Here is a 26,743-nt window from a genome sequence, read left to right as displayed (position 1 = left end):
AACCCTGCCTAAATCGCGAGTCACCAGCCTGGTGTAATGTCTGAGGCTCCTCTGGGGGGCACTCTGGGGAATCCTTAGTGCAGCAAGACCTCTGGCCTGTGATCTGTAACGTACAGAAAGCGCCATAAAAATATTTCACCGGTGTCTCGTTATTACGAAACGGTACATTGTCGCGTACTTTGTGGTAATCACGTGATAGCGCTATTGCCGTACAATAACCTAAATGATCGTGAATTGACTTTCGGTTTTAAGCAGTGGGATCGATTGCACGTCGGTACAGTCTTTTCTTGTTGAAGGATAAGTCTGGCTGTCCTCATGCTTATAATGACTGTTCACATTCGCTAAGAACTGTGACACGTCATTGTGACTAAGGCCCAGCAGAAAGTAGAGCACGTCGGAGCACATCCTGCAGACCTGCACACTGTCAGAGCACTGAGCCCACAGGTCCAGTGAGCTTCTCGGGGCTTCACTGTCCTGTAAGAGGCTGCTCATACACCGACATGATGATCCGTATCTCGGAATAGCCTGATTATGTACTATCTCGTAATAGATACTGTACGATCTCCTAATAACTGGGTGATGACAACTTCTGGTTTCAAGGCATTTTTAACAAAAACAGAAACTATGAAACAGAGCTATGGTGTGGAAAGGAACAACACCTAAGACACCCAGGGATTGGAGACAACACGAAGAAGAGAGGAGATTGATAAATAATTTTTGTACTTAAAAATACACACAATTGTCCATTGAAATGTTACAGATATTGATGGCTGTCTTCAATAATTTCTTCATGGAAGAGTTAATGTATAAGTATTTTTACTCGTTGCTGAAGACGGGTCACTAAGTCTTTTTTTTTCTTTCTGCTTTGTTACAGGGCCTGTTTTGATTTTGATCTGAGCCTTGGAACCCGCAATTAAGGATGTGATCTGTGACCAGCGAAAGCAAGCACACGGCCATGTGTGTTATCTGACAGGATCGTGACTTTTGGATTAGTCAGGGGGCGGGGATTATCTCGGGCGGGGGCGGGGCCGAAGACGTCTTGGCCTCACTGAACGGCGCTGTGGGCGGGGTCTGGAATCCCAACTTGAGTTTCGGGGTGACGTCAACCCTTTGTTCTGTTGCCAGGGGCAAAGGAAACCCTGCCTCCTCGGCAACGAGCTGGGAGGGGGAGGAGGTCAGTACGGCGTATGGGATGGGTCAATCCCCTTCCTCGTACTCCGCAGCAACCTCTGCCAAAGCGAAAGGGAAATCGGCGGAGAGAGCGGCCGCGAACAGGCGAATGAAAATCCGCAGAATTGCAGGCGAGGAGCGGAGGGACGACCGGTTCGACAGGAATGCAGTGAAGAAGAAGGAGTCGCCTCGGATTGTGGAGACGCTGCGGGGCTCCAGAGCCGCAGAGGCGGGGCTGAACGGGAGCGGAGATCCGGAGGCTCGTCCCGGGCAGGGAGCAGACGAGCGGCTCAGGGCAGCTGCTGACGGGACCGAGAGGAGCCGCTGGGGGCTCCAGCCTGGGACGATCGGGGTCTCGGGCAATGGGGTGCTAGCGGGGGACCCCGGGGATCGGTCTGTGGATGAAACGCGTCTTGGGCAAGGGGCGAGAGAGGACGGACGGGGGGGCCGGGGCAGGAGCAGGAGCGGCGCGGCAGCCGACCCGGGGAGAGACGCCGCCGCGCTGCAGCCGCCGGACGGGGACCATGCGAGTGACGCGCCGGGCCGCAGCATGGACAAGAGCGGCGAAGAGAGCGCTGCGGGACCGCAGGACGGGCAGGCCGGGCCCGGCGTCTCGGAGGAGCAGGCTGTGAGGCAGCGGCTGGAGCTGGACTTGCTGCTGGACGCGCACCGGGGCGGGGAGCAGGCGCCGGCGGGGAGCAGCGAGGCGCCCGGCGGCAGGACGCAGAGCTCGGACACCGGGAGGCCGGGCGCGCTGGGGGGGGACGGCGCCGTGCCTGGCGGACCGGGGGTCCGGGGCGGGGAGCAGGAGGCGAGCTGCATCATCCCGGGCAGCCGCAGCTTCCCCGGCACCATCCCCCGGCTCATCGTCACCCGGGAGCCCAGCCCCTGCCGGGCTGTTGGCCGGCCGCTCCGCGACGAGGGGTCGCCCCCGGACACGCAGCCGGACGACGAGTCGCCGTGCTCGGACAGCGGCTGCGGCGGCTCCCCGGCGCCCTCCCTGCTCCTCCGCAAGCTGTCCAGCTCGTCGTCCGCCGGCCTGTCCTCCGCCTCGTCCTTCGAGGAGTCCGAGGACGACTTCGCCGGCAGCGACCCGGAGCCCAACAGCCTGGCGCCGCCGAGCACGCTGGGGAGCCCGGACGAGGCGCCCGGGGTGAGTGCTCTCCTCTCGCTTCTCTTGGCTGAAACAGTAGCGCTGAGCAGGGGGGTGGGGGGGGGGGGTCATGATTAACATGCGCTGTGCTGGCCCGTACGCGAACTGTCACCCCCCCGGTCCCGGGTAGCCAGAACAGGCCTGTCCAACAAGCAGGGGGGCTGCAGGCGTGTACCCCCACACACTGCACGGTCTGCTCAGGGCACAGCCTGGACACAAAATGTGGGTTTGGGGGCCGGGGCTGCGTGCCCTCGCTGTGGGAGTCCAGGCCCAGTGTGGGGGCTCAGCACGGGGGCTCATTGTTCAGGAGTCCTGCCTGGACTCGGGAGTCTGACCTCCCACTTCAGCTATTGAAATGGAGAGGATCCCCCAGCTGCCCCAGGGCGCCGGTCTGGCCGGAGGGGTGGACGGCGGGACCCTCGCAGTTTGCCTCTGTTATATAAAGAGGGAAGGGGGGGTGGGAGAGACCTCCCGTGCTGCCCTGCCTGGGGAGTTTCAGAAACCCGTCTGGGTCGCTGGTGAGGAGTTCGCTGCGTGCAAGGCGGGCGCACGGCCTGTTCCGTGTCCTCTTGGACACGCGTGTGCGCCCCGGCTCTGGGAGAGGCGTTCCTGTCCGGCTGTGTTGCTCTGCCTTCGGGGGGCCTGTCGGGCTGAGAGTTCCCCCCCCCCCCCCCGGCCTGGCGATGAGGAATCCGTTGCAAAGTGATGGGTCATGCGGCTTGCCCAGAGTTTCTTGGTTCAGATCCAGGCTGTGCCACGGACGTGCTCAGTGTGCGTCGGAGGTATCTGAGTCTCACGGCGCTCTGTCCGTCTCGTGAGATGGGAAGTGATTCGTCACTGACTGGTCGCCCGAATCTTTGCCAGACCCAGAGTGGTGACTGTCACTGTGGACGGAACGTCCCCGAGTCTCTTCTGGGATCTGAAGTGATCTGTGGTGGGAGGAGCCCCTGTGAAACTGTGTAGTTCGAGACCCCGAGTCCCGAGACTCACTCTGAGGGACAGGTACAGAGTCCTTTGTTGCATCCAAGATGTGCTCAACATTTTGGCGCACGGCGTTTTCCAAGAGCATGAGCGCTACGGGTACGAATCGCCTGTACCGTCAGTGTCCGTCGCAGAGACCAGTGGAGCGTGCAAGAGGCTGCCACAGGCCCGCCCTGCCGCTGCTCTCGAACCTGGTACAGGTGTGCCAGCCTCTCGGCGACGTGCCTGCAGGAGGCTGCTGGCAGTCGCCTCTTCATCCCTGTACCAGGAAGTGACCCCTGGGGTTTCAAAGCGTCCTGTCTGGTTTATAAGGACCGGTCCTGAGCAAGTGCTGAGAGAGCGCAGATTATTCTCTCTTTCTGCGTGAATTCCTAGTTGCCTCAGAAGTGCGAGGGGGGGCTCCGTCTGAGCCCCTGCGCTGGGGGGTGTGTGGTCTGCTCGCTGCTACGACAAGGGACGAGCTCTTCCGTCTTTAATTTTAGCTGTGCAGCCTGTCAAAGCAAAGCTGTTGCTCAGAGAGGTCCTGCGAGGAGGGCGTGTGCGCGTGTTTTGCTTTGGGAGGGGATCCCGAGGAGTTTCTGGGGCAGACTGTGCTTCACGCCTGCCTCCCTCAGGGCGGAGGTGCCCAGCACCGCGGAGCTGAGTGACAAACCGGCCCCGACTCGCGCCACGTCTCTCCGTCGGGCCCGTTGCCCTGGGAGCTCGGCTGTAATGACGTGCCGAGGTGTAGGCAGACGTTACAGCGGAGGAATGTGTCCCGGGGGGGGGGCGAGACAGCTGGTCTGCTGGTGTTCAGTTCGTAGACGGAACCGACAAAGTCAACGATTAGTCACAACATGGACCTGATCCAAAAGCGCCATAGAAGTCCTGGTCTGATCCTGGTGGATTTGCGTCAGGTCTGCTCGCTGTGCGTCCCCTCTCAGAGCTGTGACGCTCACACCTTCCCTGGAACTGAGTCACAGCTCCGCGTTTGAGTCCACACCCCCTCGGCACCGGCCCCACTGGCTTTTGGAATAGCGATCCCTGCACTTCGGAGGCCTGACAGCACCTCTGTGACTGCGGTGGTGGCGAGGGGGGGGTAGGTTCTCATGGCTGAAGAGCTCTGGTCTTCTTTAGGGGAGATGGGCTGTCTCCGTGGGGGGGCAGTTCTTTTTAAAGATGAATGGTGAATGCGGGCTGCGAAGCCAGGGGCTGCAGTGAGCGCAGACCCCAGCGTGTTGGTGCGTGTGCGCCGACACATCCGTGCGGTGAGGCGCGGGGACCTCCGTACAGCGGGGTTGTGATTAATGTGGTTCTCCAGAGCCCAGCTTGCCACCGGCGTGTGAACTGCAGCCAGCAGTCTTTCAGCGCCACCCTGGGTTCACAGGAGGATGTGCGAATCAAAGCGCTGAGCTGTGGGAAAGGCGGTGACCCTTCTGCGCGGTGTTCTCCCCACGCACACGGGGAAGTCGAGCAGTGTTACGGGCGGTGTGTGCCGGTTGCGTCCTGCTGTGCTGGTGTCTGCTTCGTTGCCCGGTGCCGTCTCAGGGGTTAGGGCCTTGGGTGCAGGGCCCACAAGCTGCTGCCTGGAGCAAGAGGGGCTTTGCCACTGACCTTCAGAGCACTGTGCAGCCTTGTTTCCTTTGTGAGTTGTGACACCACTGATGGAGGTGCATCAGTCCTTGTTGTGTGATTGTGTGAGCGCGCGTGTGCGTGCTCCTGCTGACCTGCTTTTGTCCAGTTGCGTACAGTTCACTATACCATACCGTATACCGCTTCTGACTGGTGCCAGATTACAGCCCAGGCTTCAAGCAGGTGTGAAGGTGTGAGAGGAAGGAATTATACAACACTTTTCGCCCCGAAGGATCCCAGATTACTGTACATGTAGGAGGAGACCCCCTTCATCCAGCACACAGGTGTGCGCCGCCCCCTTCTGCGCCAGCAGCCCTCCACGATGGAGAAAAGAGGAACAGCCTCATCAGTTTCCTACTAGGCTGGCTGGATTGTAAAAGCCCAGAGTGGAATTAACTGAGACTAACATGGTTACAAATAGTCATATGATCTTTAATGATCAGATATTCAGGAGCTCAGTTTATCACCTCTTCCAATGGACAGCACCTCCTACATCACGATATCCCCATTCCGGACCATTGGGTTTAGAAATTGTAGTCCGAGTGGGCAGAGCGCCACCTACTGGTCCTCCAACACCACTGCTTTTAGCTGGAGGTCTCCCGTCCCAGGACTGACCAGGCCCAGCCTTGCTGAGCATTTGCTTTCTGACAAGATCAGAATACAGAGCTGCTTTGCTGCAGAAATAAGCCACTTCTCTCTCAACACGCCCCACCCCCCTGAATGCCTTACAGTGCGGAACGCAGAGGGAGATGTGTCAGATCGCGCTGCTGACAGGGGGAGATGTGGCAGATTGCAGGCAAGTTTTTCCATTGCGCTGCACTCTGCGACTCGTTGGGCACAGCTCCCGTGTTGCTCGAGGCCATCTCCTTATCAGGGCCTGCATTTTGTTAAAAACAAGTGTTCTTCAGCGGCAGCTGCGGTCTTTAGGATTACTGAGGTGTTTGTGCATGTCAGCTGATCCAAGATCCATGCAACCTGCAAAGTTGGAAAGGGTCGAACCACCGTGCAACTGGGAGTGTGTGTCCGTTTCTCTGGGATCGTTCCCGTTTCTTGTGGGTTTAATTGTTTTCTCAGTATTTCTCGTTCTCCCTGTGTATGCTCTTCCTGTATTGCTCTGTTTCTCTGTCCCTGCGTTGTTGGCCAGAGGAGCTGTGATCTTTTTTTATTTAAAAAAAACGAGTCAACAAGAGGATGTGAGTAACAGCACTGGTGTCTCAGCATTAGGATGTGAAAAGTAAGTTGCGAGAGGGGAGTGAGGCGGAGTTGCAGGACTCATTATGTGGGTTTTGAAATCCTGGCATGAACACAGCGCGGTGGACTGAGGTTTTCAAGTCGGGAGCTTACTGGAAGTGCAGAAATGCTGGGAGGCATTATGACTGGAAGTGTTCATGAGCTGGAAAATGCCACAGTTCCAGTCTGGCTTCTCTTCCGAAAGCGTCGCCCCCCAGCAGGGCTGTGGCACGTCAGCCAGGCTGTCCCAGGGCCTGCTCCGAGGGTGACACATCCCTCAGTAACGTCCGCCCCGGAGCCGCTCGGCTGCCTTCTCCGGGCCAGTGTGTCCGGCGCTGTGCGTCAGGCTGGCCTCTGCAGCGCCTGACTCAGCGCGTGGGTGACCAGCATCCTGACTGCACAGTCACCGCTGTGCCCTTCCCGTCTGCCTCTCCACATCCCACGGAATTCCAGCGGGGAGCGGGGGTACGCTGGTGGCGGTCAGCGGGAACGGCGGTCGGCGCTGCTCCACCACACATAGACGGACACCCAGATCCCCGGAGTCTTCCTGTCAAGGGAAACAGGAACAGGTGCTCACAGGAGATTCGAGGAAACAAGTAATCAGATGCTCAGTGAAGCGCAGGAAAGAAAGGAAGTTTCTTCTTCGAACAGGCACAGATTCCTTCTTGTCCTTCGGGATGAGGCCCTGCTGTCTGTTGCTTGGCTTCAGAGCCGTAGACTCCGAGGACGCACGTGGACACTCTGGGGAAAGTGCATTTAAAACTGGCCTGGAGGTCTGTCTTTACGCAAAGGGTGGTGGGTGGCCAAGCTGTCCAGGTGTCTTTTAGGAATAAGTTGGATGAGAATCTTATATCGATTAGCTGCAAATAATCAGACGAGCCCCTTGTGTGCAACCCTTTTGTGTTGTTATGTAAGTTGCTGATTGAGTTTAATTTTCTATGGAGTTTCTTAGATCTGACATCTATTTATTTAATGCAAATTAAATTTGAATCAAGTGAAGAATCATCTTAAGGTAAATAAGAGCCCCAGCCATTCACACTCTGTGTGATTGGATTATTTAGCTAGATTAGATTAGAATGTTGACTTTGTCTATTGGAATATTTAGTTTTTAGCAAGTGACTGTGGTGGAAAAGCACTTTTTTCTAACCTGCCTTGATAGGACTGTCTTTCTTCAGTTTGTTTGAATTCTGCTAGACAAATGATGACTAAATTAGAAACCATGCACAACACGCAGGCACACACACACACACACACACGCATGCATTAACAGTGCTAATGGACACACAGAGACACATGCACACGCACACACATACACGCGCGCCGAGTCCTGCGAAGTGTAATGGAAAATTGGGCTGAAGGTGGCTGCGTTGCTAGGCGACACAGTTTCCTTATATGGCTTCACGCATATTCTCCCCCCCCCCTCGCCTGGCTGTTGCACTCCTGTATATGAGCGCGAGCCTCTTCTCGCTCGCTCAGCGGAGGAGCACGTTCCTGTTCGCCGGGGGGGGCTCTCTGTCTCTGGGGTGGAGGAGGCTAGAGGAAGCCACTTGTCGGGGGGTGCTGGCATGCACCCCTGGGGTGGCCGGGTGGATGGGATTCTGGGTGGCCCGCGGCGGGCAGGCGAGGGAGGACAGGCTGCCCAGCCAGGGCAGCACCAATCCGGTGAGCTCTCGCCACCTGCTGTCCGCGAGGCAGGGTTGCCAACGCACAACGCCCTGTGCCGGGCCAGGACTTACTCCCTACCCCCTGTGTGTAGGTGCGCGGGGCGGCCCCTCACGCTGCCTGGAACGGATCCGACGGCTGTGCAGTGGGTGTCTCGGCCCGTTAACCCTGGGGATCAGACTGGGGGCTGCAGCCCATGTCTCGTTTCCCCTGTGCTTTGCCACTCTGCTCGTCTTGGGGTGGGGGGGGGGGATTCAGCTTCACCTGAAACGCAGGGGTCCTATTACACTGCTCATAACAGACGCAGCTCCGAAAGGGGCTGTTGGAGTAATGGAGGGGGGCAGGGAGGGGTGCTCTGCCCCTCCCGCTCTGAATGCAGAGTAAAGAGGGGGTGGGAAATGTTCTTGCAGGTGGGTGGAAGTAACTGTCTGCTCCCTGTGCATCACTTTCACTTTAGCTGGGCAAAGCCAGCTTTGTTCCGAGTCACAGTGTTGGCAGGACTATTGAATGTGTTAAGGCCGCAGTTCGGGAGTCCTGAGACAAGAGGCATGTGTTGTGGAGGTGGTGTAGCTGAGTCAGAGAAACCACCTCTCATTGAGCAGCAGTGTCGTCCATTTCTAACTCGGTGCTCTTCATCTGCGGAGGACAGTAGCTGTTAATTTTTATCACACTGTGTGGAGTTTGCATGTTCCCCACATGGAGGGAAGCCACTAGACTTCCTAATACTTGATCATTGTTCATACATGCAACTCTGCTCAAAAGGCCAAAGCTTGGAATGTGTTTCTGGTTTTGGATGTGAATTACCTATAAACACATTTGGAATCTGTGGCGTCGCCCTTCTTCCCTTATCGCGCGTCTTTCTGGGCTTGTCTGTGAACTCGGACCTCTGGGGGGCCAGGCTGGCAGGCAGCAGACCTGATCACATGGAGAAACGGGAGAGTCGTGTGTCACGCGCTCCACAGGGCGCCCGAGCGCCAGGCGTGGACAGAAGCAGGTGACGCCGGCCCTGGGCCTCCAGAGAGAGAAACGCAGATCTGTCACAGTGTGTGATCAAGGGCCCCAGGCAGAGCGCACGTCCGAGGTGTGTTCAGACACCACTGCCCACGGACGGGTGGAGCACAAACCACTTCAAATCAGTCAGACCACGATTACAATCCACGTTTCTGAGTGACAGTGCGTGCAGGTGATGGCAAAGCCCGTCATAATAGGGTCCCTCATGAGACAACTAGCCAGAGAGAGAGAGCTCCCTGTGAAAACCTTTTGTGAGGTCCTTTCTCCTTCCACCACCTCCCGTTCTTAGGCTGTTGCTCCGGCTCCTGCTCAGGTACGGTTGAAGAGTACGGAGCGTGCATCTTGGTTTTCTCACTTATTTGCACTGTAACGAGTCGAACGGGATCCAGGAGGGCGTGCCGGTGTCTCTTCGGATAACAGAGCACCCAGCACGCAGCCTCCCGGTGTGCCGAGCCCAGCACTGGGGGGGGGGAGTGAAAACCCACCCGAGGGGGTACGCTGTGGCCTGGGCGCTATGCTGCAGAGCGGGTGGGGGTGTGATTTCGGCGGGGCGACGGGGAGTGTGGGTGCAAGGCCGGGGCAGGAGGGAGTCGCAGTGCCCCTGGGGTGGCAGGGAGAGTCGTCCACCTGTCCTGCCCCACGTTATACCGCCTTCGGCGTTGGTCTGCGTCGTCGTCTTCCAGCTCTTTCCTCTGCCGGCACTTTCTCCGGGGCAGGGGGGCGAGCGTGTGGGCGTGCGCTGGGGCAAGCTGAGAAAAAGCCCCATGGCAGGCAGCCGGTGTCGGGACGTCCCCTTCGCGCAGTTTCGTGAGTTTTTTATTTTAAACACAAGCCAGATTTTTTCAGTGTTGCATTTGTTCGGGGATCTTTTTTTAGCCAGCGCACGGAGTTTGACATGGTGAGCAGAGATTGCGAAAGGGCAGTCAGGAGCAGGGACTGTGCGCACTGGGTCGGAGTACAGGCTGTGTGCACGTGGCAGAGCTGGGTTCCTCCTCGCTCAACATTCTGTTCGGCTGAGCGTTGCTGCGGAGTTTCTCTGTGTCGGGGGGGGGGGTAGCGCAGCCTGGAGGCAGACCAAGGGATACAGATCAGGCTGCTTCTGCTGCACAGAGAATTCAGATCCACTCTAGCGGAGCCAGAGCTGCAGCTGGAAACATCGGCGACGTCGGAGCCGGACACGGCGCGTGTCTGCCGACAGTGGAATGTGAAGGAGCGCTCGACACGTGAGTGAGAGGGGTCGTTACTGCGAACATCGACCTTACTGGATACAGGCAGGGCAGCCCATCCCCTCCCTTTAGCAGGGCTGGGCAAAGCATGAGTCCGCCACAGACCGAACCCGGAGCCGCTCGGCAGGTCACACTCTCGCCCCGCCTGCTCCGAGCAACATACTGCCCCCCCCCGGCGGATTTCATTTCTCAGCCATGCGGCCGTCTGCTTCTGTATGACGGAAACGCTTGCTTTCATTCTAGCTGGAAATGTGTATTTAAGGTTCGTGCGCAGCCGACTGTGAAACAGACTGGCACCCCTGCTGCAGACAGGAAAAGCCTCGCTCCTCCTTCGTCTCTCTCTCTCTGCCATCCTGCTCAGGACAGGGCCAGAGAGGGAGGAAGGGAGAGTCCCCTTGCAGGTGTTGCTGGCTTCAGCATCCTTCACTTGTCTCGAGAGATGCACCTTGTCCAGGCTTCAGCCAGGGGCAGTGTCCGGTGCTGCCCGTCCTTTCCTGGCGTTCCTTGTCCTGTACGGCACCAGGATCCCTGCACACATGGGAACTGACTCTGATTATTCCCGGGACTTGCTGGGATAGGGGCGAATGCAGTCGATGTAGCTGTGTGTGTTGGCTCTGATGCTCTGTAGTGCTGGTTAATGACAGGGGTCCTGTGGTCATCGCGAGGCCTGTCCACCGTGTGGACACCATGTGTCCAGCTGCTCGAGTCCCCAGAGTGTTCCGACCCCTGTCAGGATTCCCTACACTGCTTCTGTGCAGCTGGATCATTTCACGGATTTTTAGTTTCTCTTTCCTGATACTATTGTAATAACGGATGGCTGTAGCTCCCTGTGTGTAGTGGGTATCTCTGGGCACGCGTGATTTTCACAGGCCTGTCTGGCCAAGAGGCTTGTTGATGGTCATCGGAAAAGGCCTTCGCCGCAGTGCTGGCGTTTAAAAAAATGATGCTGCTTTGCTGCGCTGGCCTCTGTGACTTCTGCGAATTATCTTTTTTTTTTCCAGTTTCTTGGATAAACCCGTCAGACAAGTTCCCATTTACCAGCAGTTCGTGCCTCTGTTTGTCTCGGGAATTCCAGAGAGAGAGAGAGAGAGAGAGAGGAGCTCAGCTCGAGTCCTGTTACCCTTGTTTCTCTTCCCTATTGGGAGGCTGGGGGGCCCAGACCTGCCCCGACTAGCCCCTGTCTCCTGGCGCGTCGGCCCCGGCAGCCGGACGAGGCCGGAGAGAGCAGTGTGGCACATGAGCGCAGGACTCCTGACCTGGGCGTTGGTCGGGAGGGGGCTGGTGCTCGGCTCCAGCAGGTGATCTTGGTGTATAGGGAAGGACAGGGGGGAACAGGGCCAGGGAGTGGGAAAGGAAGAGGAATAGTGCCCATTCGGCCTGGGGAGGGGCAGCGAGCAGCGGGCACATCTTCTCTGCCCGTAGGTTGTGCGCCATCTGCAGCTATTCTCTGTGCCACGTGTGATACTGCTGCCTCAGAGCTAAAGACCTTTGAAACGTGTCGTGTTATCTCTGGTGCACAGTGAGAAACCCTGTCGGATGCTTTCATCACCTGAGTTTGCGCGAAATCCCGTGACGTTGCTGTGTGCGCGTGCCGGTCCTGACCGCGAGCTCCTGGGCTTGCGAGTGGAGGGCCGGTGGTGTGGTCTGTGCAGGGCGTGGCTCTGTCCCAGCTCTGGTCTCTGCGGCCAGCGGCCTGCCGGTGGCCTTTTCACACCTGTAGGCCAGGGCCCTGAGGCACTGCAGTTACACATGGTTCAGTCAGTGCCTTTCTGGGCTGTGTGTCTTTAGCACGAGCCCTGTCGCGCTCATAACGTGGACGATTAGATTCCCCGAAGATCCCGTTTCTCCGCCCGGTTCTGGACTTTGTTCCCTGAAGGTGCAGGGGTGGGAATGTGCTTGCCGACAGCCGGAGTCCTCGGCTCTTCTGCTGGATCTCCTCTGGAGGCCACGCGGCCGTCTTTCTGCTCTGCCTCCCCCGCCCTGCAGGGGCCGCTCCTCTGTCATCGCTGCAGTGTGACTGGCTTGGCCGGGGCCCGGAGGAGCCCAGCAGGCCTGTGCCGCAGTGTCGGTTCGAGTGCCTGTCATCCACTTTACATGCTCAGCAGGTGTAACAACCTGGAAGAAACGTTGCGATTTGTTTGTGCAGCGTTTCTTTCCTGCTGCCCACGAGCTGCCTCGGTCTCAGTCTGAGGAGTTGCAGGAAGCAGGAATGTGCATCTCCCTCTCTCCTTTCACCTTCCCCTTTCCCTTTCTCCGCCCTCCTCATACACCGAGCTGTCCGAGAAGCACATCTCTGGAGCCGCTTCTCTGCAAGTGGCCAGATTCTTTTCTCTTTGTGCTCCGCTGCTGTTCTCCTGCTTGGGATGCCTCTCGCGTACCCTTGTGGATTCAAGAAAGTCGCGCAAACAATCGGAGACTGTTCTCGGCGCCGAGTGCAAGCCCGCGGGCTCCCGGTGCACCGTGCAGAGACGTCTGCCCCGTGCATGTCCTGGGCACCCTCTCTTTCGCTTTGGCTCACTGCAGATGTCGGCTCCCACCTGCCGCGCCGAGTGGGTGCTGAATTCACCTGAAAGAGGGGCTGGGCTGCGCAGTGGCCGTGTGTGAATGGTGAGGGAAGCCTTCGCCTCCGAGCAGAGGGTTTGCTCAGCGCTGCGGTGGCCGATGGGGGTGGGGGGGGTCAAGGGGAGTTGAGTGCAAGGCGTATGGTCAAGTCTGTGGGCACACAGATGGCCCGGCGCGCCTGGTCACTGAAGAGCCACATCTCAGCTGGTTCTGGCCCGGGAAGAGAGCGGGACACCAGTAGGTTGACTGCGGATCTGGGGGTAGCGAAGGGGTTTTCCGCAGGGCTTGACAGCACTGGGTGCTTGGTGCTGCTCAGTGACGGTGTTTTTACAGATCATTCCAGGCTCGACTTCCTCTTCAGCAGTGGTGCCGAGCCCCTTGGATCGATCGGCTGCATTGCTACGATCTTCAGCCCTGCTAGGGTTTGTATCGGGGGACTATTGACTTCCTGATTAACTGACCTCAGTTCCCCGACCAGGGGGGGCTTCTGAGCTGCGTCAGCATGTGGCTCTCAAGTGGCACAGCCTGGATGGGTGCCTGAGTCCTCTGGGCGTGCAGGGCCGGATCCGTGCGTCTCTGGAGCAGGCGTGTCCCCCTGACGTGTGCTTGATGGAGGGGCAATCTCGTGGGGACAGGGTGTCCTCACAGCTCAGGGCTGCCCCAGTGCTGATAAGCGCGCTATCGCTGCAGGCCGGGGCCGCGCAGCGCCGTTTTCGAAACACTTCCTGCCCTCCATCCGGCGGCTGTCTTTATAGAGCGCGCTGCTCCTGGGCTGGAGAACTCGCCCGTCCCGTTCTGGAAGAGATCAAAGGCTCCTGCCCGTTGCGCTCGGTCACGGCTCGTCTTTCTAAACCTGCTGTGCCGGTGAGCTCCCGGCTGCAAGGAGCAGGATTAGGGCGTGCTACGGAACGCAGAAGGAAAAATAAAACATGCACTGAAAGACCATCCGCCTCACAGCCCTGAGGGCTTCACTTACTGTATTTGTTTTGAGCTTGAAGTCGTCATGGTTGCATTCCTTGAAGAAACCAAACTGCCCTGAGAAATCTGCTCTGTTGCACCTCCGTGCTAAATGCCGACTGCACAGCTTCAAGGACTCCGTGTCGCTCGTTACACATGTGAAACGTGTTGTGCAGGGCGTCACATTCATTTTAATAATTTGTATTTGTTGCTCCATCTACCTGGCTGCTTCTGATGCAGTGGCACACGAACCAGAGGACACAAGGGGAAACGAGGTGGAAGTTGTATTTAAAACTGAGAAGAAGAGGCCCTTCTTTACACAAAGGGTTGTGGGAGTATGGAACAGTCTCCTCAGCCATGTTATTGAAGCTGATTGTGTGAACAGTTAGCCTTCTAGATGGGCTTCTTCTTGTTTGTAACCTTTGTTTTGGGCCTCTGCTGAGGTCGCGGGTCCTCTGGGCTGTGTGGCTGAGAGGGTCGTGCTGCTGTGGAGCCCTGTGTGAGAGAGGGTTTGGTCCTGAGGGTTACTCAAGACTGCGGATCAGTAAGCGTCCCTCAGGGCACCAGCTGTGCCCGAGAGGCTGTGTCTGTCTCCCCCCTTCTCCTTCGGAGAGAGCGCCGGCTGCCAGGTGTTGGCAGTTCTTGCATCATCGCAGTGTCAGCTGTGCGAGACTGCGCCGTATCAGACTCTCATTCCTCCAGCATGAGTGTGCAAGCGAGTAGGACAGTGCAACACCGAGGAATGTGGATCCCTTGCTGCTGTGATTGGCTGAGGAAGGGCCAAGCAGCAGATCCCTTCAGGTTGGTTCACAGTAGTGATCTGATCTAGACAGACTCTCGATACCATTTTACCGGTGTACCAGTCAGCTGTGCGGAGGGGACTTCCTTGATGTCTGCTGCATGCTGGCAGTGTGTCAGTGAGTAATCGCTGGTGCTCTGTCTCTGATAAGACCACAGGGGGCAGTTCATGGCTTCAGTCAGCTGCTTGCCTGTCTCCAAGTCCCTCCAGTTTTGCTTCTCCGATCAGGTAAACGCTTGGCTTCTCTCTTCGTGGCGATCCGGTGATCCCTCTGGCTGCTGAGACGGGGGGGGGGCAGCAGGACGTTTAATGGAGATTGCCCCTGTGATTTGAGGAGAACAAAGCCTCTGTTGCTCTCAAGGCTCTTGCAAGCTGTAGCCGTGAGAAGATTCAGAAGCCGTGTTTGCCACCAGTGGGATGAAATGGCAGGGCTTGACGTCAGCTCTGTGCCTGAGCTGTAAACACGCACGTTCCTGCAGGGATTCCTGGAATTCTTCAGATGCTGGATCCAAGTGGGAACTGTGGGTAACTGGTGTGGGAGAAATGAAACCCCAATGAGTTTTTTTTTTAATTATTCATGTTTGACATTTGTAAAAGCGGAGTTGTGTCGCAGCTGGGGTCAGGGTGTGGGTGGGTATGTTTCTGGAGAAGGAGGGGGGAGGGGGCAGGCTTGTCGGTATGTTGTGATCAGAACTTGCTCGGCGCACTTGGCAGGACATGTCTGCGTCATGGCCTGAGGTGCGAGGTCACGGCTGAAAAAAACCAAACGTATTCGTCATCATCTTCGTCGTCGTCCTGATCAGCTGGGTCACGTTTGACCCTCGTGGCTGAGCTGCAATGACCATGTGGTCACTCTCTTCACTCCCTCCCGCCAACTCATCGTGAGCGAGCAGAGCTCTCCTGCTGGGATGGACTTGGCATCACAGCATTATCATCTTGAGTTATGGGATTCTGTTTTCTGTTGTCACCCAGGGGAGGGGGTCTTTGTCTCAGCTTTACAGAAGTTCTTTAAAGTGCACACGGTGTATCGCCTGTGCCCTTTGCACACTGAGCTGTGTTTTCAGGACTCCTGTGATTTGGCCCTCACTTCAAAGTCCATTAAGACACCAGTAAAAGCACTCTGTGCTCAAACAACAAAGTGAGCCAATTCAGTTTTTCCAAACTTTGGTTTCTGACATTTTGCCAACACTGGTTGACATGTTTCGCCTTCTTTTATCTCCAGGTTGGCGTGCACTAAATCCTCAGCGGTTTGTGTGTATACGTGTTCTGGAACTCGATCAACCAGATCCAAAATCGGTGAATCGGACGGCTGAGCTGCTAACTAGCAGGTGGGCCGGGTGGCCTCCTCTCGGCTGTTAAGGTTATGGCCTAGGTGTGTCGGGAGGAGGGAGTGCCGACTCGTTTCACTCCAGGAGTTTGGACTGTGACTCAGTGGGCACGCTCCCAGAGCTGTCTCTGATAGCCGGGTCCGGGCAGGGTGGGTAATGTTTAAACCGGCACGGTTTGCCTCGGTTCAGGAGAACTGGGACCCCGCGCGTGCCTTTCCAGACGATCTTCCGTCACGGCTCAGTGTCTCCTGGCCCAGGGCGTCTGTCCCGGGACAGGTGCGAGTAACGGTGAGGCCGTCTTTTCGGGGCCAGTCTCGGGCTTGAAGGAAGGAGGCTGATCGTCGCCCGGTGGCGTCGCTCGGATCAGGATGTTGTCTGTGTGACACAGCAGCAAGGAGACCGCCGGTGCCGACTTCTCCTCCTCATAATCATTGTAATCCTTCCCCTGACTTGAAGAGCCTTCGCTTTCATTTCTCTCGCTGCTCAGTAACGCACAAAAAACACTTTTCATTCCATCCGAGAGACGCAACGTGACTGCAGAGCTCGGCAGGCATCCTCTGCCAGCCCGGGCTGGTACTACATTACAGTAACGAAGCCCGTGAATCGATCGATTTAAAGGCTCGTTACTGCCAGGGTGAAAGAGCGGTGGCAGAGCCACATTCCTGAAGTTTTGAGACCGTTGTGACCAGTAAACTTGCAGCGCGTTGGCCGATCCCGGATCCTGCAGTGCTGCCTTTTTTCGTCTCCATCTGGGTTTTTTGCGCGGGCAGCTTGACGCTTTGCACCCCAGAAGTGGGCGTGCCCTGCACTGACACTGTGCTGTAGGACCAGAGGCAGCTGTCGATGCAGGTGAGCCCTGTTCCAGAGATCAGGCCAGGCTCCTGGGGCGCTGTGATGCTCTGTGCTACCTGGGACAGGGCGGTTGTGTCCCGTGAGCTGCAGCAGAGCCCTCCCAAGGCGTGGCCCCTGTCTACTGGTTGTGAACGCTGTGCTCCTCTGTCTCTACAGAACAAATCGTGGAAGAAACTGAAGACTGTGGTGCACTGGTCGCCTTTCGTCGTGTCCTTCAAGAAGCGCTACCCCTGGGTGCAGCTGGCTGGCCATGCAGGTATGAGACCCTCTCGCCGGGGGGGGGGCGGGGGGTGTTGTGGTGGGGGCTGGGTCAGAACAGCTGGAGTGGGACAATCTGAGAGCAGGCGCACTCAGTCTATAGAGCAGCACGCACAAGAGCCTGGGGCTGGGGGCAGTGGAGAGCCGGCTGGAGTTCTTGACTGTGCCGCTCCTCCTCCGGGCCCAGGGAACTTCAAGGCGGGCGACTACGGGAAGATCCTGAAGAAGTACTGCGAAGGCGAGCAGCAGTGCCTGACCTACCTGATGAAGGACGAGCTGCGGCGCTTTGTGCCCGGCTACTATGGCGTGGTGGAGAGGGATGGGGAGTGCTTTAACCAGATGGAGGACCTGCTGGCGGAGTTCGACTCCCCCTCCATCATGGACTGCAAGATGGGTACCAGGTGAGCACCCGGCTCCTTGACTTTGTTTATGCTCAGCCCGGTCTTTTCCCTGCTCTATGCTGGAAGGTCTTCCGGCGCCACCTAGTGGCCAGGGAGTGGAACAGCTCTGTATAATGCAGCGCTCACCGGGGTTGTCATGGGAGAGCATGCTCACGCTTGAGGCCCCGCTGTCTCCTTCTGCGCAGGACCTACCTGGAGGAGGAGCTGGTCAAGGCTCGCGAGAAGCCCAAGCTGAGGCGGGACATGTACGAGAAGATGGTGGCAGTGGACCCCAACGCGCCCACCCCCGAGGAGCACGCCCAGCAGGCCGTGCTCAAGCCACGATACATGCAGTGGAGGGAGACGCTCAGCTCCACCGCCACCCTGGGCTTCCGGATCGAGGGCATTAAGGTGGGCAGAGCCTGTGCAGGACACCCCACCCGCAGCCTGACCCCAGCCTTACTGGACTGGCGTCTCCTTGCGGTGTAACACTGTTTTAATTCCCCCGCGTGCTTCTGAACCATTGTCTTTAGGACTTTGTTTGTCAAGAGTAAAATAATTTGAAACTCCTTCCACTGGGTAGGAAACAGAATAGTGAGAAGATGGCTGGACACAGTCTCACGCCACTAAAACAGTAACACCCACGCTCGCACCCGGGCTCGAGTTAACGGCTCTTCCCCTGACTCTCCGGTTGCAGAAAGCGGACGGCACGTGTAACACGAGCTTCAAGAAGACCAGGGACAGGCAGCAGGTCGTGCAGGCGCTGGAGGACTTTGTGGACAGGAGCACCCAAGTCCTGGTAAGTGTTTCCCGGGACAAGAGGAGGGAGTTTGGGCCGGGAAAGAAAAAGAAAGTAAGAGCAAAGAACGAGAAATGGCCAGGAACGGCACCCCAGCTCGTTAGGGACGTCCGCCGTGTGGCCCTTCCTGCTCCAGGGCTCGGATGCTCAGCGTCGTCTTTGTCTCTTTCTCTTAGGAAAACTACTTGGAGCAGCTGAAGGAGCTCCAGCTGGCGCTGCAGAAGTCGGAGTTCTTCAGATGCCACGAGGTAAGCACAGGGTGTCGTCAGTCTGCCCCGCTGGGCCCTGCCCGGCCGGAGCAGGGCTCCTCTGGTCGGTGGCGTGCGTGCGTGCGTGCGTGCGTGCGTGCGTGCGCCCGTCCCAGTTACCCACACGCTTCTGTCTGGACAACCCCTGGCCTCCTCAAGGCCCTCAGCTGACAGTGCTTCGTAAGTCCCTCGTGCCTCAGCAGTGATACCTGTAAAGTGACAATAATACTTTGGGGGTGATGTTTTGGTGTGTAGTTAACTCTCACACTAGCTACCCCCATTTCTCAACACAAAGTGACCATTCGTTCTTGTAGAAACCGTTACTGGTGCATTTCTGCCTCCTGTGTTGTGTGCTGGGAATGGCTCTGCTGCCCGGCGTGTCTGACCGCCCGTGTCCCGCGGCAGGTGGTGGGCAGCTCGCTGCTGTTTGTGCACGACGGCTCGGGACAGGCCCGCGTGTGGATGATCGACTTCGGCAAGACGGTCCGGCTGCCCCCGCCGCAGACGCTGGACCACCGCACGCCCTGGCAGGAGGGCAACCGGGAGGACGGCTACCTCCGCGGGCTGGACAGCCTCATGGACATCCTGAGCGCCATGGTGGGCCGCGGACCGCGGGAGTGAGGCTCCTGGGGCGGGAGCTCCCCGGAGCGCCGGCGTCTTTTAACCGTTTTTAATTACGTCTTTTAAAAGCAAAAAAAGAATTCCCTAAGTGACCTTAAAACGTCTTTTACCCAGAAGTGGACTGTTCTGTTTTTACCCTTTTTAAAGCTTTTAAAAACCATTACACTAGAACACTGGAGATATGTACAGTTTTGTTTTGTTTTGAATGTATATATTATTTAATTTTTTATTGTGAAAGGTTTGTGGTTCTTTTTTTTTTTTTTTTTTTTTGCCGTATCTGATGCGTAGGCAGGCTTGCGATGGTGAGGGTGCTGTCCTGCGCTCCTCACCGCCGGTCTCCACCAGCCCCAAGCCCAGAGCGCTTTGCACTACATTTCCTTCTGAACAAAATCGTACCTGCTTGACGCCAGGCCTGCCCTTCTGGTGGCAGCAGTCGGACCCCCACGGCGCAGCAGGCGGCTCCAGCCCGGGAGACGAGTCCCCATGGTGGGCTGCGTGTTTCACCCATAGCAAGGACTTTTATTTTCCGTCGGCAGCAACAGACGGAGGATTAGAAGTGTTGTGCGTCCAGCTGGTGAGAGCAGGATTGGAATGGATTGAAATGCTGTGCGGTGTGGACGGTCTGGCCGCGGGCTCGCTAGCGGACATCTGGCTGCTACAGGACACGGCTGGGCTGGCGATGGCGTGTGCGGGCAGGAGAGACTCCCTCGCCAGCCTGACCAGTGGGACTGGGACCAGGTATTTAGCGTTCAGAGGAAAGCCGACCCTGAGAGCGGTCTTCTCCGTCTGGCTACAGATTGTTTCTTTTGAACACCCTTGCGTAGCGGCAGTCGGGCATTTCCACTAATCGGAAACTACTCCCATTCATAAAAAAAGAATGAAGGTCCTTAGAACCGACGCGTGCGGGTTTGCGTGCAGAATGAGCTCCTTCGCTCGCTCGGCCCTTCACCCGCTGTCCCAGCAGGGGGCGCCAGCAGCCCAAGTGACGACCTGCTTCATCTCAGTCCTGACCCCCCCCCCAGTCTAGATCGGTAAGGTGCGAGTTCTGTACATCTAAGAACTGGGCCTTTTATTGTTTTAACGAGCAAGGCCTTCGCTCCCGACTGACACCATTTCAGCTCAGCGGCAGATGAGCATTTCTGTGCTTTTTTCTGGGCAGTTCGGCAGCACTATTCTCGTTTCGGCGAGTCTGCCATCTGCTCCCCACACTCGAGGATGCGCGAGCAGCTTTTGACCAGAATACCCTTTTCATACCCTTTGCAGTGACGGAAGGAAATGTCTGCAGCGCGACACGGCCCTGTGGCCTGTGGCCAGCTCGCTGCAGAGCCCCGGGCCTCGTCTTCCCACTGTGGCTGACCGACGCTCTACCATAGGATTATTCCGTGCTGAAGAGAGAAAACGCAACGTTTCCGCTGTGAGAAAGACGGGGCAGACGGCGAAGATTAAAGAGCACAGAAGAACAAAAGTTTGGAGGAGGCAGGAGGGGCAGAGAGGGCACTCAGGAAGTGGAGAGGGGTGAAGAAAGCTGTGAAGTCAAGACCTGCCTCCTTCCCTCTCCCAGCTTTTGTTCTTCTGCGCATTTTAATCTTTGCTGCCTGCCCTGTCTCGCACCTGAAGAAGGCTTCACAGCCGAAACGTCGTGTTTTCTCTCTTCTCTTTTCAGCAGGGAATAAACCTATTACTTGTTCCTTTATAAAATGAATCGCTCTGTCATTCCTACGGCAGAGTCTTCCTTAAAGCTCCCTGCAGCGTGGGCCGCAGCTGGGCACTGCCCCCTCTGGGCAGCCAGTGAGGATCTCCCTTACGTCCAGCTGGAGCGGGCTGTGAAACTCAGCCCTCCCCTTGGGTGGCGCGGGCGGGTCTTCCTTCGCAAAAAAAAAGTCAATTTGATTTGTTCTACTCTTTGTGTTTTATACTTTATATCCCTCTTGAAAAATAGTGTACATAAAATTCTCTGGGGACTGGGCCATGTTGTGTGGAGCTGGAGTTAGTTACTCCAGCGCACAAACTCCTTGCAGGTATAATGTGGAGTTCGCGGTATCTGTTATATATAGGAATTGGTGTGGGGGGGGGGATGGCAGGGCTGGACTTGTGACTCCTGCCTGGAAAACTGCACCTCGGCCAGTCTGCGTTGAATTGCCAACCATGATAAATCGCTAACCTTCCAGACCAGGTCTGAGCCCCCTATAGCAGGAACAGGCTGGATGTGCAGTTCATTGTTTACAGGAGTTGTTACAAGTGTTATTTTTTTCACCCCATCATATTCATTTTAACCATTTTACTTATTTATAATGTTTTTTGGAACAATACTGGAATATACATGGGCTTCTCATTTTTTTTTATTTTTTTTTCGGTTTTAGTATTTATGTCATACAACAAGCTATGCAGAGAGATTGTACCACAGAGTCGATTGACATGATCTGTTCTGTATCGGTAGATTTCCCCATCTCAATAAACTGGACCCGAGAGGGTCTTTTTGAACTGGAGTGCTTTGTCAGCTCATGCATCTGTCAGCAGGCCCTGCAGGGGGCGCTACTGCACACAGCACACCTCACGTGTGCGGCTCTTTCAGCTTGTCCTGGACGAGTCCAAAATAACAACTGGTCGGCTGGCCCTAACATGACATTGGCTGAGGTATCAGTGGGGCGGATTAAAAAAACACCCTTTGACATGAATTCTCTTCAGCTTCAGCCGCGCTTACAAACACGAACCCGCACATCGACCCCCAGCCGCGGCACACTCTCCTGGGCGCACAGATAATCTCTATTCTCCGTGAGCTCCAACAGTGCTGTGATTGTGCACCTTGGAGAAAGTTTTACAAGAGTTTGAGGGGGGGGTAATGTCTGTCATTTTAAATGCTTTAACAGTTTTATTAGGAAAACAAAGCTTGAGCGAAAGAAAGCTTAGGAGCCCCTTAACCCAGAATGTCATCTGTGCAAGTGTCTGCCGTCCGTGCTGGCAGGTCCTGTCCTTGAGCCTGCGGTCAGTCCTGCTCAGTGTCTCCGCCAGGCCCCGCCGCTGTGGATTAGCCTGCTCTGCTCTGTGATTGCTCGGCCCGCTCTGGGCTCTGTGCCGGGGCGTCCGGTACCTCGGTCTCCGGCTCCCGCTGCGGCCGGAGGTGGGGGCTGCCGCTCGCTCCTGCTGCTGCTCGGTCTCTCCTGTGCAGCAGCACCACCTGCCCCGCCAGCCCGGCGCCCACCCCGCCGGGGGGCAGCACGTACCGCGTGCCGTCCTGCGCCCGCTGGGGGTCGAGCTGGCACAGCTGCCCGTTGCTGTCCCGCAGCCTCTCCAGCGCCCACAGCTGGTAGCGCAGGCTCTTGCCTTGCTTGGCCAGCAGGTGCACCTCCTCCACGCCCTGCCTGGGGAGCCAGGGGGCGCCACTAGCCCGGGGCAGGAGCAGCCAGGGCAGCTGGGGGTCGTGCTGGAGCTGCCCGGTGTCCGTACCTCTCGCCACGCCCAGCAGGACCCCTGCCAACACACAGCACAGCCTCCTCAACATCTACACCTGCCCGCTAGTTCCACTTTCGCTTGGCTCACACTGATGGACAGCTGAGCACCGAGCTGCGTCAGTTAGAGGGAAGGGTCTTCTGCTGTTTGTTCCACACAGTCTCTGAAGCTCTGAATCACTGCAGCAGCAAATCTCGTGCTTCACTTATCGCAGCTAAACTGTACCAGGACTTCGGAAATGAGCGATTTGATTGTTACCTCTACAACGGGCAACAACGTTCCCTCTGAAGACCCCCGGTTTAATGAACCAGCTGGAAAAGCAGAGTGACCTTGCGTCAGTGCCCTCAGAGCTGGCGTGCACAGCTCCGGTCTTGGGGGACCGCAGAGCCTGGGGTTTTATTCCATCTCATTTCACCTCAGAACGAGCTCAACTCAACGGGTCCGATTCTTAACATTTATAAGGAGCCAGCGTTGATTTAAATACCCCCATTTAGAAAGCCTGCTAACTCCTCGGGGTTGCTGGGGGGGCTCGGGGCTGTCGCGCTGCCCGCGGCGGCTGCTCTCTCACCTGAGACCACGGCCCAGTGCGCCCGCTGTCCGTTCCGCAAGCACGGCTCGTGGTTGAAATCCTCGTCGTAGCTTCCGGACATGGGAGTCAAGGATTCCTTCAGGCCTCGGTGCTGCAGAGCTGGGTCACTGGGTCAGTTACATCCCGACTACTGGTGAATCTTTGTGGCAGCGTGTAAAGGGGTTCATTGATCGATGGCTGGGCTGGGCTGGGCTGGGGTGACTGACATTACAAGGTGCCCACCCTTCGGCCACATGCGGTTGGTCTACGGGGCGCCGTCGGCGGCAGGGGTCGTGCCCAGAGGGGCGCTCTTGCCAGCGAAGGATACGGGACGAGGAGGGGCTGGCCGGCGGCGAGGTGCCCGATGACGCGCGTCTCATTCTCTCCCCTCAGGCCTCCGCTCAGCAGCTCTGCAGCACAGCCGTACAGCTCCTCCGCCAGCAGGGCCATGGCCTGGGCTGGGGGGGGGGAGAGGAGAGGGGGTGACAGGAGCGGCACCGAGGGCCCAGGGGGGTACCCTGGGAACAAGACCCTTCAGCCTTACCCACGGAGCAGCTCTGAGCTGTTTTGCGAACCTGCCCGATTTAAAACTGTAAAATGGAAGTGTTGTCTTTGTTTTGGACACCTGGTGCCCAACAGCACTTCCATTTGCATCTTCACGGTCTGTGTGGGAACCTTCCCCCCCCCCCCCCCCGACGATTACACAAGGTCACGAGACCAGACGCACATGTTGGAGTCTGCTCAGTGTCGTGCATAGTGTTGTGTCTCCGTTGGACCGCCCCTCCACTATCGGAGTTGCTCGTTTTCACAGCCTTCGGTCCAGCTGCGAGAGTAGCGGACGGTAGGAAATGGGAAAACGGACACTGTGGGTCAGTCGAGGGGGCGACTCACCTGAGAACATCTCTCCCTGGGCGGTGTACCCTCTCCCCAGGGCTCGGGCCACGATCTGCTCCAGAGGCAGGGGTGTTGGCATCTGCAGGAGGTGCCCGGCCATCCACAGAGCCACCAGCCCACACCTGTGCGGCAAACCCCCACTGTCACCCCGGAAAGAGACACCCCAATGCATTTTCGCCCCCAAACCTCACCTTGGCACTAACACACTGCTTCTGCTCCAGCGCAGACTGCAAAGTATCGCAGTCGGCCAACCAGCACAGCGCCTCCCTCTGTCACACTGGACTACGATCTGAGTGGTGCAAGTGCTAAATATTTCTTTCTTCTAACTAAAAATAATTCAGCATATTTAACGTACCCAAACCTCCCTGACCAGAAACTCACGCCTGAATGTCCACCCAGGGCGGGGGCGAGTAATACTCACTGTGGCCCATCCTGGATCAGCGACGGCACATACTTATTGAACAGCACCCACTGCAGGTCTCTCCGGAAACTGCAGAAGGAACACATCCTCGTTTCTAATCCGCACATCCGGTAAAAAAAAAACATTCTCAAGCGCAAGTGAAATTGCATCTGAAAAAGAAGGGAGTGCTGCAGGCCAATATTTATTTTATGTTTAACGTTTAATGTTTAGGCAGAGCGGTGGCTCTGTGGCTCAGGATCTGCCCCTGTGGCTGGAAGGTTGCCGGTTCAAATCCTGCGGCTGACAGAGGAATCCTACTCTGTTGGGCCCCTGAGCAAGGCCCTTAACCCCAACTGCTCCAGGGGCGCTGTACAATGGCTGACCCTGCACTCTGACCCCAAGCTCCTCTCCCTGTCTGTGTGTCTCATGGAGAGCAAGCTGGGGTCTGTGAAAAGACGAATTCCTAATGCAAGAAATTGTACAGGGCCAATAAAGAAACATTATTATTACATTATCAATACCCGTGTGTCTCTAGCAGGCTCAGAAATACAGGATGGCTTTCATATACTCCTGTTTTGCTCAGATCTGTACAGGTCTCATCCTTTGAAATGGCGCAGTTTGAGAAAATGGGTTGTGAATTTGGGCCTCTGGGTTTGGTCACAGTCATTCGGGCAGCACTGCTCCCTTCCTACCTGTCCTCTCTCTGCCGGAGCAGCAGCCGGGCCTCCTCGTAGTCTCCCGAGACCGGGGCCTTTCCTGCGGCGATGGCCTGGTACAGCTTCTTCTTCCCTGGGGCGGCTGCGGGGGCAGGGGGGGGCGGCGGGGGAGCAGGCGGTGGGGCTGGAGCCACGAGGGTCGGGGTGCTCATGGCCGTGATTTCCCTTCAGGGGTCTGTGGTGAAGAGCGACCGGACCGGTGAAGGACGCCGACGCAGATACACAAACTGTCTTCCTGTCTGCAGCCCCGAAACGTGAATGACCAGTGTGGGGCCCCAGATACAGGCTCGAGGTGAGCAAGGACTGGCCTGGCCAGCATTGGGGTGGGAGACGTCTAAGGGAAACCAGGCTGCTGCTGTCAGTGGTGTTGGTGGACCAGTAGGTGGCGATATTCCCTCTGGACAGGTGTCTCCAAGGCAGTGCCCCAGTACGATAACTGGGGACCCTGTGTGGGAAGAGGTGCGGGTGTCCACCTGAGCTCCTGCCTGATCGGTCAGTTGAGAGCCCAGGACACTGTCCGCAGGGCTGCTCTCCAGCCTGGGCTGCACAGCCTGGCCTCCCTGCAGTTCCTCCTAATGTCCTCTCAGCACTTTCTCTCTCCTCCGCCTCATCTGTGTAGAGTGAGGCAGCTGTCTGTCCTGCAGGTGAGTGCACCTAAATGGCTCTGTGTTCCTCTGGGGTGGAAAGCGCAGTATCAGTGTCATTAACGATAATGATAATTATCCCGTCCTGTTCAGGGTGTGGCCCTGCCTTGTGCCCTGTGCTTCTGTAAAAGACTCTGGGTCTCTGACCCTCATCAGGTGTAAGGTACAGCACTGTTATCTTAAAGCCTACTTTAGTCACCCTTTTCTCATACTGAATGGTCATCTTAATAATTTTATAAAAGACCACCACTAGCCCTAGCCAGCGGCTGGGATGAAACATACGGAGCTGAAATAAAGTTCTTCACAGACTCGCAAGCGAAGAAGTTTATTCGTGCAGTCCCAGGGAGCGCGTGACGGGATTCCCGTCTGCCTCAGCACGTGCCCGAACGCAGCTCGCGTGCAGTGCGTCAGGGACAGAGGGGCTCCCCGATTTGGGCAGGGATTAAAAATAGACAATAAACAAATGTACCATCACTGGCTATGTAAATGAAGTGGGAACTTTTGTATTGCTGCACTTTTCCATTTTTTAGCTGGTTTAAACAAAACATTTTTTTTTAAAACTATTGTTTTCCCTTTTGATGTGTGCAATAATATGAGTTTTACAATCATTGTACAATTAAAAAGCTTTAAGTCAGAATTTGCAAAAATGTATATGAAAAAAAAAACCTGCCACGATCAGCACACCTTCCTTTAAACGTCAGTGGGACTCGCGAAACTGGCTATTTCTGGCCAATCATAAAAGTATTTGCAATTTTATTTTATTTTTAAAAACTTCGCGGGATGCGTCGTCTTTTATGATTACCAAGGTAAAATAAAGCGCAACTACAGCTATCTTGGAAACATTTTTATCAAATGCATTCCTTCACACACGCAGAAACTGGCCAGAACTGTATTTACTGTCTAATCAATTCTAAGCTTAACAAGAAAAAAGACGAGCTATCAAATATTTACCCATGGAAATCGTGGGGTCCAAGTCGGGAATATTTTTACTGTGACACCCGGCGTAACACACCGTCAAGTCAAGGCGAATCAAGCCCTCTGTGAAACTGCAGATAGTCATTCGTCATTTTGGCTCTAACCAGCGATTGAAAAGCAACGCAAACCCAACTCTTTCTTAGCGCCAAAATGGCATCGTAAGCGCGTGTAAGAAGCGTTTCGGACAGATTGTCCAATCAGAACTAGAATCACAGACCGGGTGGGTGGGACAGACCGCACATGTGTCCAAT

The 26,743-nt window shown here is 56.5% G+C and overlaps 2 protein-coding genes across 3 annotated transcripts; one reads left to right on the top strand and one right to left on the bottom strand.

The window, feature by feature from the left end:
- Window positions 1-853: 853 nt before the first annotated feature.
- On the top strand, window positions 854-21,331 carry itpkcb (inositol-trisphosphate 3-kinase Cb). The gene is made up of 7 exons (XM_088910754.1): window positions 854-2,323; window positions 16,699-16,798; window positions 16,988-17,201; window positions 17,387-17,591; window positions 17,878-17,979; window positions 18,156-18,227; window positions 18,633-21,331. The coding sequence occupies exons 1-7, from the start codon at window positions 1,193-1,195 to the stop codon at window positions 18,846-18,848; spliced, it is 2,040 nt and encodes a 679-aa protein (XP_088766880.1). The 5' UTR covers window positions 854-1,192; the 3' UTR covers window positions 18,849-21,331.
- actmap (actin maturation protease) lies at window positions 21,175-26,524 on the bottom strand. 2 transcript variants are annotated; one of them, XM_088910765.1, is made up of 7 exons: window positions 26,469-26,524; window positions 24,850-25,048; window positions 24,179-24,247; window positions 23,755-23,879; window positions 23,192-23,321; window positions 22,864-22,991; window positions 21,175-22,316 (listed from the first exon to the last, which is right to left on the bottom strand). In XM_088910765.1, the coding sequence occupies exons 2-7, from the start codon at window positions 25,023-25,025 to the stop codon at window positions 21,874-21,876; spliced, it is 1,071 nt and encodes a 356-aa protein (XP_088766891.1). In that variant the 5' UTR covers window positions 25,026-25,048; window positions 26,469-26,524; the 3' UTR covers window positions 21,175-21,873. The 2 variants fall into 2 exon arrangements, with proteins under 2 accessions (XP_088766891.1, XP_088766892.1); XM_088910766.1 differs by having other exon boundaries at window positions 22,864-22,934.
- Window positions 26,525-26,743: the final 219 nt, after the last annotated feature.

The sequence above is a fragment of the Atractosteus spatula genome, chromosome 3 (genome assembly GCF_055471065.1).
Source record: "Atractosteus spatula isolate fAtrSpa1 chromosome 3, fAtrSpa1.hap1, whole genome shotgun sequence".
Lineage (NCBI taxonomy): Eukaryota > Metazoa > Chordata > Actinopteri > Semionotiformes > Lepisosteidae > Atractosteus > Atractosteus spatula.
This window is presented reverse-complemented; position numbering and strand designations above follow the sequence as displayed.